At 36.0% G+C, this 12,149-nt stretch overlaps 1 protein-coding gene and 1 non-coding gene across 5 annotated transcripts; one reads left to right on the plus strand and one right to left on the minus strand.

The window, feature by feature from the left end:
- Positions 1-2,267: 2,267 nt before the first annotated feature.
- On the minus strand, positions 2,268-2,374 carry LOC138884456 (small nucleolar RNA R71). The gene has a single exon (XR_011404650.1). It is a non-coding gene; the product is annotated as a small nucleolar RNA R71 (small nucleolar RNA).
- A 5,091-nt stretch (positions 2,375-7,465) lies between these two features.
- LOC104226520 (uncharacterized) lies at positions 7,466-11,882 on the plus strand. 4 transcript variants are annotated; one of them, XR_011404338.1, is made up of 3 exons: positions 7,467-8,142; positions 8,629-9,883; positions 11,622-11,882. XR_011404338.1 is itself a non-coding variant. In XM_009778531.2 (2 exons), the coding sequence occupies exons 1-2, from the start codon at positions 7,977-7,979 to the stop codon at positions 9,294-9,296; spliced, it is 489 nt and encodes a 162-aa protein (XP_009776833.1). In that variant the 5' UTR covers positions 7,466-7,976; the 3' UTR covers positions 9,297-11,882. The 4 variants fall into 4 exon arrangements, 2 of the variants coding, with proteins under 2 accessions (XP_009776833.1, XP_070021271.1); XR_011404339.1 differs by having other exon boundaries at positions 8,629-9,855; XM_009778531.2 differs by having other exon boundaries at positions 7,466-8,142; positions 8,974-11,882.
- Positions 11,883-12,149: the final 267 nt, after the last annotated feature.

Raw genomic sequence — 12,149 nt, forward strand, 5'->3', positions numbered from 1 at the left:
ACGACCATCAAGTTGCTTGTTTTCACTGCACAAACAACAACATAATAAGCTACTCAAATTGATAAATACTTTACATATTGATAGCATCAAAATAAGAGTGAAAATGACCAATGTTTATTCGAGTTTTGGTATTTTACTGTAAAATAATCCTTCTTATTTTGCAGCAAATGTCATCTTTGTATAAGAAAAAAGATGAAAAAATAAAAATAAGAGAAAGAAGAAAAGAAACCAAAATGCAAAGGAAATTCCATAAACGAGAGCCGGCACTGATATAAGGAAAGGAAGAACTCTTTTACTACAGCAAATTATAAACAAAAATTGCATGTTGGAGCAGCAAGTGGACATAGGAATATTCCAACTAGACTCATTGTCTAGCAATTAGAAGACAACAATGCAAGTGGCATATGCAAAAGGGTGAATAATTCAATTAAAGAAGAATTCAAAATAGGAGCTCTCACAACTATATAAAGCAACCATTTCCTTGGCTTCAGACATCGGGGGAAGAGGTAGAATTCGGTGTAAACAAATTGCCAAATCAGTTGCCTTTTCCGTTCTTTTCATCTTTAGCTTCTTTGTTAAATGCTACGTTAGTGTGAAGCCAATTTTGAATTGGCTAGTTCTATTTGTGTTTGAAATAAAAAAAACTCCATTGTCATCATTATTCTATTTCTGATAATAATTAAATAGGGAGAGTTATTCACATCGAATATTTTTTTCTATTTTCTTATTTGATGAAGAAAAACAATTCTTATGGTAGTAATTACTTCACTATGGAGTAATTTTTCTAGTGCTAGAAAAATGATGAAGCTTGATATTCTGTTATAACAGTAGTAATTATTCTTCAACTTCACGTGTTTGGCCTGAAACTTTATATTTAGCATCTGCTTCAGCAGTAGATATTAACAAGATTTTATGGCATTTATTTAAGTTTGTATAAATTAACTTTTACAAATTTGTAATCGAAAGAATAAAATAAGTAATACAGTTAATTTTAGTATAAACAAGTTGTTGCTTGAATGTTAATTACCTGCTGCAATATATAATTATGATGGTATTAAGGATTGTAATCGCAAGAGCAATTTGAATATTAATTAGTTATAACAAGTGAGTTAATCGAAAGAGGCTCGCCAAAATAAAAAGAGCATGTTTTAGTTCTGACATATATTCTCTGTTATAGTAAAGTTGTGTAATCGAAAGAGCATGACTAACTAATAGATTTAAGTGATAATATGTGAGTGTTAACTGCCAAGGACATTCATGTATTTGTGGGAATAGAAGTTGAATAATAATTGAACCTATGTTATAATTGCAATATCAAGTGAAGTCAGGATCCCAACACTTTCTTTTAATCATATTTGTGAAAGACAATAATTTTTTTTCTCGTTGCTACTTTATTTATTGACTATTAGTTAATCAATTCACCACTCCATATTTTCTCAAATAGTAATTCAAACAAAACTTATTTGTAAGAAAAGATTAACCAATCCCTGTGGACCGACATCTTTCTATATTATAAAATTTGACAAGATACGAGTAATAATTTTCTATACGCTAGCCATTCGTTAAATTTTTGGCGTCGTTACCGGGATTGGCAGAAATCTACTTCAAATAAAAAAAATTGTTTTGTTACCATTTGAGAATAATTTGTCTTTTATGTTACTCACTAATTAACTCTTGTATGCAGAAGGCATATGACCCGTTCTTCATCAAAGAAGATAATCAACCTTGATCCTGAAATAAACAGAACTTTGAGATGATTGAAGAAACTATCAGCAGAATACGATCAAATTCTCAACACTACTCAAACTAGCATGGAAGATGATCAAGAAATACCTCCTAGGGAAGAAATTCAACATCCTATTATGGAGGATCAATTTGATGAAGTTGAACCAAGGCCAAGGAGATTACTGAGGGACTACGCAAGGCCAACTTACACAGGAAGAGAATCCAGTGTAAGACGTCCTCCAGTAGCCACATGTAATTTTGAAATCAAAGCGGCCTTGATTTAAATGATTCAAAATAATTGCCAGTTCAATGGACTCTCACAGAAAGATCCTAATACTCATTTGGATGATTTCATGGAAATCTTAGATACTTTTGGAAACAATGGAATTCCAGATGATGCTATTAGATTGAGAGTATTTCCCTTTTCCTTAAGGAGAGATGCAAGAACATGGCTCAGGAATCTACCAACAGGTTCCATTCAAACATGGGAAGACATAACTCAAAAGTTTTTGAATAAATATTTCTCACCTGCAAAGACTGCTAGAATGAGACAAGAAATTAATAATTTTTCTCAACTCGATGCATAATATATTTACGAATCTTGGGAAAGATTTAAGGGGCTTTTGAGAAAGTGCCCACACCACGGTGTACCAGATTGGCAACAATTGATTAATTTTTATAATGGAATAACACCTACCTCAAGAAGTGTCGTAGATACAGCTGCAGGTGGCTCAATCATGAGCAGAACCACTAAAGACGTCATGTCTCATTTAGATGAAATTGTCGAACATACAAGTCAATGGACAACTGAGAGATCTCAACCAAGAAAGCCATCTGGAATGCACCAGATTGACGATGTCTCATTGTTAGCCCATCAACTAACAACCTTGACAAAGAAGGTAGAGGCAATGCAAAGTACCACACAAAAATCACAATCACACTCCTTATGTGATCAGTGCAGAGGAGGACACCGGAATCATGAATGCCAAACGAGAGAAAATATTTATGCAGTTGGACATTATAATAGAAATAATAACTATTATAATAAAAACAGTTTTAACCCCCAAGGGCAAAGACATCTGAGTTTCTCATGGAGTAACAACAATGGAAGTCTCAACTCATGGCAACCTGGACACCAAGGTTAGTCAACTCAAGCACCTCCTGGCTTCCAAACTCAACAAAGAAATCTGCAAGGATACCAAACTCAAACTCCATCTCGAAACCAACCCTGGAAGATTTGGTCTATCAATTCATCAAAAATATTGAAAAGCTCAATAAAAATGCTGAAGATAGAATGGAATCACAGGGCTTGGCAATTCAGAACCTTAAAATTCAGATGGGACAACTAGAAACCAAGCTAACAGAGAGAAATCCTGGAAGCCTCCCTAGTAACATAGAAAAAAATCCAATGGAGCAAGCACAGGCTATATCTTTGAGAAATGGCAAAGAATTACCTGATCCATATCAAGAATATGATATAGGAAAAGAGCAAGAACCTAAAAATTAGGAATCAAAGGAACAAGAGACAGGTGAACCAATAAAAAAGGGGGAAAAGAGGAAGGAATAATCACACTCACAAAAAAATGAAGGAACCGAGGAGATTGCACTCCCTTTCCCACAAAAACAAAAGAGGGAGAAATTAGATAAACAATTTGGGAAGTTCCTTGAAATCCTCAAGCAATTGTACATCAATGTCTCTTTTACTAATGCACTAGCTCAAATGCCTTCATACGCAAGGTTTCTTAAAGAAATCCTTTCAAACAAAAGAAAGCTAGAAGATCTTGGAGTCATTGAATTGACAGAAAATTGTAGTGCTATAATTCAAAATACGCTTCCGAAGAAACTTGGAGATCTAAGGAGTTTTACAATTCCTTGTACTCTAGGAGGAGTTTACTTTGAAAAAACACTTTGTGATTCAGGAGCTTCTATTAATCTAATGCCATTTTCAATTTTTAGGAAGCTCAACTTGGGACAAATAAAAGCGACACCAGTTTCATTACAATTGGCAGATCAATCTTTGAAAAAGCCAAGAGGTATAATAGAAGATGTACTTGTCAAAGTGGATAAATTTGTGTTTCCAGTGGACTTCATAATACTTGATATGGAAGAACACAGTGAAGTGCCAATAATTCTTGGAAGACCATTCTTAGCAACTGGTAGAGCATTGATTGATATCCAACAAGGACAACTAATTTTGAGAGTAGATAAAAAAGAGTGATCTTTGATATGCAAAAATTAATGAAATACCCTAATGAGGAAACTTCCTCATCATGTTTCGGCATTGATATATTAAATGAAATTGTGGAAGAATATCAAAACCAATAGTTAGTCAATGATCCACCCAAGGATTATCTAACTGACATTGACTCGGGATTTGATGAAGAATCCCATCAAGAGCACGAACAGGAAGACTCATTCGGAATCCATGAAGAATAAATAAAACAGGGAAAACCTTACTCTTATCTTGAGCTAAAAATTCTGCCTTCTCATTTAAAATATGTTTTCCTAGAACCTGAAGCATTTCCAGTCATAATTTCTTCCTCTTTGACAGGTGAACAGGAACATCAAATGATTGAAGTATTGCGAAGGTACAAGAAAGCAATAAGATGGACTATTCGAGACATAAGAGGAATCAGCCCTGCTATTTGCATGCATAAAATACTATTGGAAGATAATTCAAAACCAGTAGTTCAACCACAACGGAGTTTGAATCCTAAATTACAAGAAGTGATCCAAAAAGAGGTAGTTAAACTTTTGGATGCAGGAATAATCTACGCAATCTCTGACAGTAGTTGGGTAAGTCCAGTATAAGTTGTGCCAAAAAAGGGTGGAATGACAGTTGTGCAAAATAAAAATAATGAGTTGATTCCAACTCGAACTGTCACAGGATGGAGGGTATGCATTGACTATCGTAGACTCAATAGTGCTACCCGAAAAGATTATTTTCCTTTACCGTTTATTGACCAGATGTTAGAAAAAGTGGCAGGGCATAGTTTCTATTGTTTTCTTGATGGTTACTCTGGCTACAATCAAATACCGATTGCATTAAAAGACCAGGATAAAACAACATTTACTTGCCCTAGCGAGACATTTGCATACAGAAGAATGCATTTTGGTCTATGCAATACCCCGACCATATTTCAAAGATGTATGACATCTATTTTCTCAGACATGACTGAAAAACGTTTAGAGATATTTATGGATGATTTCACACTCTTTGAAAAAACCTTTGAAGAATGTCTTCACCATCTAACATTAGTGTTAAGAAGATGTGAAGAAACAAATCTGGTCTTAAATTGGGAAAAATGTCATTTTATGGTGAAAGAAGGAATTGTTCTTGGACACAAAATTACATCAGATGGCATTGAAGTTGATAAAGCAAAGGTCGATGTTATTGCAAAATTACCGCCTCCAACCACAGTTAAAGGAATTAGAAGTTTCTTAGGTCATACAGGATTTTACCGAAGATTCATTAAGGATTTCTCCAAAATACCAAACCATTAACTAATCTGTTGGGTAAGGATGTAAAGTTTGACTTCACTAATAATTGCTTGAAGGCATTTGGAAAAATCAAGAAACAATTGGTAAATGCTCCAGTTGTTGTGACTCCAGATTGGAGTCAACCATTTGAATTAATGTGCAATGCTAGTGATGTAGCAGTTGGGGCAGTTCTTGGCCAAAGAAAAGATAAAATCTTTCGTCCCATTTACTACGCCAGTCGTACACTCAATGAAGCACACGTAAATTACGCCACAACTGAAAAAGAATTACTAGCTGTGATATTTGCTTTTGATAAATTCGGAGCTTATCTCATCGGGTCAAAAGTAATAGTTTTTACAGATCATTTAGCACTAAAATACCTCCTTGCCGAGAAATATGCAAACCAAGACTCTTAAGGTGGATACTCCTTCTTCAAGAGTTTGACTTGGAAATCAAAGACAAGCAAGGTTCAGAAAATCAAGTTGCTGATCATTTCTCTCGGTTAGAGAAGCCACCAAGTGAATCAATTGCAATTCAAGAAGAGTTCCCCGATGAGCATATTTTTTCAATAAAAATAGTTGTTGATCAAAGTCATTGGTTTGCTGATTTAGCTAACTATTTGGTTGGAAAATGGATTCCTTATGACTATTCTTACCCAAGGAAAAAGAAGTTATTAACAGAAGTAAAACATTATTTTTGGGACAATCCTTACTTGTTTAAAATTTGTGCAGATAGGATCGTGAGAAGATGCATTCCAAAAACAAAAATGAAAAGTAACTTGTACCATTGTCACGATGGAGCAGTTGGAGGTCATCATGGACCAAATAGAACAACAGCTAAAGTGGTAGAAGCAGGATTTTATTGGCCCACCTTATTCAAAGATGCACGAGCATATGTGTCATCATGTGATAATTGCCAAAGGATGGGCAACATCTCCAAAAGGGATGAAATGCCTCTCAACTCTATACTTGTTTACGAAATTTTTGATGTCTGAGATTTTATGGGTCCATTTCTTTCATCGCATTCATGCCAGTATATATTAGTGGCCGTAGATTACGTGTCAAAATGGGTTGAAGCAATAGCCACTAGGACAAATAAAGCCAAAGTTGTGTGTCAGTTTCTTAAAAAGAACATCTTTACTAGATTTGGAACCCCACGAGTAATCATTAGTGATCAAGGTTCACATTTCATGAATAGACAATTTGTAGCCTTGTTATCTAAATATAGGGTCACACACAAAACAGACACACTATATCACGCACAAACAAATGGGCAAGTTGAGGTATCCAAGAGAGAACTTGAAAGAATTCTAGAAAAGACCGTGGGAGCCTCGAGAAAAGATTGGTCCTTGAAATTAGATGATGCACTTTGGGCCTATAGGACTGCATTTAAAACACCTATAGGAGCTTCTCCATATAGACTCGTCTTTGGAAAAATTTGTCATTTGCCTATTGAGTTAGAGCACAAAGCATTTTGGGCAAATCTCTTAATTGTGATGTAAGAAATGTTGGAAAAAATCGATTAGTGCAGATAAATGAACTTGAAGAATTTCGCCTGAGTTCATACAATAATGCTCTTTTATACAAGGAAAGAGTAAAAAGATGGCATGACAAGGATGATCAAGAACAAGAATTTCAAAGAAGGTGACAAGGTTCTTTTGTACAATAGTCGCTTGAAGCTTTTTCCAGGTAAGTTCAAATCCAAATGGGCAGGTCATATACAGTCACTAAAGTTACTCTATATGGGGCATTTGAAATCCAACATGTCAATGGTGGTGACAAGTTCAGAGTATACGGGCACTGATTGAAAATATACTTGGGTGGAGGATATGAAAGGCAAGCTTCTGTCACTTTCATCCAGTAATCCAAAAGCAGGTAATTCGTCTAGCCGAAGAAGTTAAACTTAGAACTAATCTAACTCCCTCTCTCAAATATATATATATATATATATATATATATATATATATATATATATATATATATATATGTGTGTGTGTGTGTGTAAATATATGATATAATGAGTATGATATGTTTAAAAAGATATATATATATAATTGTTAAATAAAAAGAAAAAAAAGGAAAAAGAGGGAATCAATAAAGTAAAAAGGAACAATTGCAAGAATTGAGGCTCGTCAAAATGAGCTCAACAATTGAAATGGGTAAGAAACCCATAGGCAAAGAAAGCTCTCAAAAAGTTTTTTTTTTATTTTTTATTATGTTTTCATTATTTTAATAAAGGGTTTGGTAGTATATAAAATTTTACTAAAGCAATCAAAACCGCTTAATTAGTATTGTTTCTCTCTCTTCCTGTCGCCGACACCTGCACCCTTCAATTTCCAACCTTCTCTTTCCACCATGAAAGCTTATTTCGAGCTTTTTCGGTCACAACCTGTCACATCAAATTCATTCCCCGTTCCTATCATTCTCTTTTATTCTCTTTTCTATGCAGCAGCCGCAATTGTTTTCACCAATTTCAAGTGGTTCCAGTTCTATTTAAACTTCGTGCTCTTTTTCTTCTTTCTCAGAGTAGTTTTTCTCTTTCACTCATCTCATAAAGAAAAAAGAGATTTTTTTCTTTTCCTTTCTCTCCACTAGGGGAATACCAATATCCTCCATTGCCCAAATTCCAAACTCTGGCATAGGACCAAGAAGAGACCCCTCTAGCTCAAGAAGCAGGAGAACTGAAAATTATGATTCTCCAAATTTGCCTCCCCACTTGCACAAACTTGGTTTAGAAACAATATTCATCGCAATTTCATCCCAGAAAAAGGAATGGAAATTCGGCCTACTCAAGGGCAAAGAGCGAGGAATCTATTGGGACTTTTTTACCATCACAATTGGACCAAATTCGTGCAACAGCCTGATGAATTCATTCCTATTTTGGTTCAGGAATTTTACTCAAGCATCGACAATGATGGTAATTATACATGGGTACGAGGTAAGATCATTTACTTCTCTGCTGATGCTATCAATACCCTGTATGGACTTGACGAACTAGATGACACTGTAGCAATTGGTGTTCTTAATCATTCCGATATTGATGAAATTGCTGATATCCTTTGTCCGTATGGGATGGATTGGATTTATAAACCGAATGGTGAGCCAGATTTCTTTAGAGGAATAAATATACATCGTATTGGTAGGCTTTATTATATTTTATTAACAGTCGTCTTTTCCCAAATCCAAACCATGATGAAATTCGAGTAAGAAGAGCAGCACTTATTTTTGCAATATACAAAGGAATGCGGGTAAATGTGGGTAAGATAATTAATGAGCAAATCAACTTCTGTAGAAGAGACAACAGTATTGGATCATTTTACTTCCCATGTTTAGTGACTGCTTTGATAAAAAAATACTAAAGTGATAATTCCAGAAGATTTGCAAAGGATCATCCTAAGAGATCCTATTGCTATGGCTTTTCTAGCTAGTCAAGGAGATACGACTGGGCCACGTCATGCAGAACGAGCTGCCCTCGATCAAATACAAGTTAGAGAAGGTCAAGCACAGGTAATACAAGCTGATTTAGATCCGCCTCAACCAAGGAGAGAAAGAAAGAATGTTGTTGAAGGATCTAGAAGACTGGAGGATCAGATGATGACCATGATTGGTCGTCAAGAACAATTACAACATGACATGGCAGTTATGAGGAATATTCAAGAACGAACCTTTGCCCACTCCACATCCATGCTCCAATCTCTAGAAGCACTTGTGGGGAATTTAGTTAATACATATCAAATTACTAATCCTCATACATTTTTCCCATACACAGGACAACAAGGGAACATGGTAGCACCACTACCACCAGCGGGGAATCTACAATTAGAAGTCCTGCCTCCTCTTCCTCCAATAAATATATCAGATTTGCAAGGCATAGATGGAACAAATTACACGGGAAATTATATTCCTACTGAAGAACTAGACCCTTTCCAGCTATTCCCAACAGCTGGTGATTTTGGTGGATCATCACAAGTCCTGGATCCTCATATGTTTGGAGACTTGGGTATTGTACCTGAATCTGTGGCGCAGGAAACTAATGCTACATCCGTATCCATGGATCCATTGATTGTATCTGCTCACTCTTTTCGAGAGTAGAAGAGATATGTGAAACAAGTGGAGATTTTACCCAGCATGAGGGTGATCAAAATCAGCAATAAGAATTTTAATATATATAATAATAATAATAATAAATAAATTTAAAAAAAAAAACCAAGTTTTGGGGAGGCTGGGGTATCACTCGCTCCTCTCTATCTACTATTTTGCTACCTTTGTTTACTGTTGTTGTTGATGGTATGTTTTTGTGGACGCGTGATGATGAGAAGTCAGTGCGTCATGGGTAAGGGAAAGAGTTTTTGTTATAAATATCTTTCCTTGGGCGAACTAAGTAGTCTAGTATGTGATCTGAAAAAAAAAGAATAGGAAAGGCATTTTGATTGTACATAGCTTTCCTTGAACGGATAAATGATGAATTAGACTCTTGTGTCGGCTATAATATTTTAGTATATGCGTTACCGTACTCTTGTTGATGCTAACATGTGTGTTGCCAATTGCTTTGCAGGATCTGCCATTCTTGCTTGAACTTGTTACATGAAGGCTTACACGCTCAGTCCCTATTTGTGAATAAATAAGATTTTCTTTGTCTTTTCTTTTCCAGGTAATGAAGAGTAGTTTTTGCACAGTTGGTAAGCATCTCTGTTAATTCTAATATGCTTGTGTGTCTTGAGTATACATGTTCAATTCTCACGACTTGACCATCAAAAGTATCATGGAAGGATTTGTTTGTATCCTTTTTGAAGTAGCAACATTTCAGTTAGAATATCTTTAAAAAAAATAAAACTTGAACATCTGAAGTTATGAATTCACAATTGTTGAAGGCACTCTTGATGACAGAGAAATTAAGAAAGATTATGTCAACTGTGAAGTCCTTTTTTTAAAAAAAAAGAAAAAAAAACAGAAGAGGGAAGCCTCTAGCACTAGAACTTGTCCAGATTGCTTTTCAAAGCGAAATTAAAAAAAACATAACACTGAACTTGGAAAATGAAGTAGGCATTCTTTGAACCAAATAAGCCAAACACTTGAGCCACTGAATCAAAAAGATCCTTAGTCACCAAATTTTGAGCTTATAGAATCATTTGTTTTGTTGAGAATTTCATTTTTATGAACCTTGAAAAAAAAATGATTCTCATGATCTATGTATGTGTCATCACTGGTTTTAAAATAAAATTCTGCGTTCCGAGGCCTTAAAAACCTCTCTTAGCATCACCTCGATTTGCGTGCGCAGCACGGGTGCGTAGCCGGAAAGCCTAGATGTGAAAATCTGTGAAAAATGATAAATTTTGACTACAAAAAGAATTAATTTGACTTTCGGTCAATGTTTTAGGTAAACGGACCCGGACCCGTGATTTGATGTTCCCGAAGGGTTCATAGGAAAATAGGGGACTTTGGGCGTATGCCCGGAATCGAATTTCGAGGTCCCAAGCCCGAGAAATGAATTTTTGAAAGAAATTATTTTCTGAAATTGTTTATAAAGTTTGAAAATGAATTTTGATTAGAACATGTTGGTATCGGGCCCGTATTTTGGTTCCGCGCCCGATACAGGTCTTATATATGGTTTAAGATGATTCTGTGAAGTTTGGTAAGAAACGAAATCCGTATGATGTGATTCGGACCTTAAATGCAAAATTTGATGTTTAAGAAGTTTTGATAAATTTCAATGATATTGAGGTTTAATTCGATGTTTCTCATGTTATTTTGGTGATATGAGTACACGAATAAGTCCGTGGGATGTTTTTGAGGTTGTGTGTATATTTGGTTTGGAGCCCCGAGGGTTCGACTGAGTTTTGGATAGGCCACGGGGTACATTTTGAACTTAGAAAAGTTGCATATTTCAGCTGTGCATAGCAGGCCTGCAAGCTTTGCATATTACGAAGCCTGGCTCGCAAATGCGAGTGGCTGATTGCAAATGCAAAGGAAGCCAGGCCAGCTCAGTCTCGCAAATGCGAGATTTCTTTCGCAAATGCGAAAATCCCCGTCCCAGCCTTGAGTCGCAAATGCGATGAAGTTGTCGCAATTCCCAAGTCGCAAATGCGACCAGCTGCTCGCAAATGCGAAGATCCTATTTTCCTGTGCGAACCCTGTTTTGCATTTCCCGCAACAGTGTTATTGTTATTTTGTTGTAGATTTTGAATTGTTATCCCCTATTTTCTTATGTTTCTACTGGATTTGATATTTTCCCCGTAGCATGTACCCCCTCCCATTTAAACTGTCTATTCCTGTTTATTTTTCACTGTATATTATATAACTGCACAGGTTTATCTGGAGTCTGGTCCTAGCCTTACCACTACCTTGCCAGGGTTAGGCCAGACACTTACCAGCACATGAGATAGGTTGTGCTGATGCTACACTCTGCACTATGTGCAGATACCGGAGCAACATTTGGGCAGTAGCACTTGGGGAGCTAGCCTTCAGTACAACCAGAGATCCTGAGGTAGTCCTGCAAGTGTCCACAGGCCCGACATTCTCTTCCACTTTGTTATGTACTTTGTTTTCATTAGATTTCGAGACAGATTGTATTTCTTTCAGACAATTGTTGTAGTAATCTTAGTCCGTCTGTGAATATTGTGACACCAGGTTCCGGGTATAGAAGTATATTGGATTGTAGCATTAGCTTGGTTATTTTTAGCTGTTTAAGTCTTCTGCTTATTCTGTTTATTGTTAACTTTTAAAGTGTTGATTTCCTGTTAATTCAAGTTGTTAAAAAGGATTAAAATGAAAGAGTTAAAATCTCTATAGTTCGTGTCTTGCCTAGCTTCTACTAGTAGGCGCCATCACGACTCCCAAGGGTGGAAAATCAGAGTCGTGACAAGTTGGTATCAGAGCTCTAGGTTACATAGGTCTCACAATTCACGGACAAGCTTAGTAGAGTCTGAGGGATCGATACGGAGACGT

Source organism: Nicotiana sylvestris, chromosome 12 (assembly GCF_000393655.2).
Source record: "Nicotiana sylvestris chromosome 12, ASM39365v2, whole genome shotgun sequence".
NCBI lineage: Eukaryota > Viridiplantae > Streptophyta > Magnoliopsida > Solanales > Solanaceae > Nicotiana > Nicotiana sylvestris.

Coding starts and splice junctions, on each gene's coding strand:
- LOC104226520 (XM_070165170.1), top strand. CDS start 7,977: ATGGAAATTCGGCCTACTCAAGGGCAAAGAGCGAGGAATCTATTGGGA. Junction 8,143..8,628: donor TAATTATACATGGGTACGAG/GTAAGATCATTT, acceptor TGGCTTTTCTAG/CTAGTCAAGGAGATACGACT.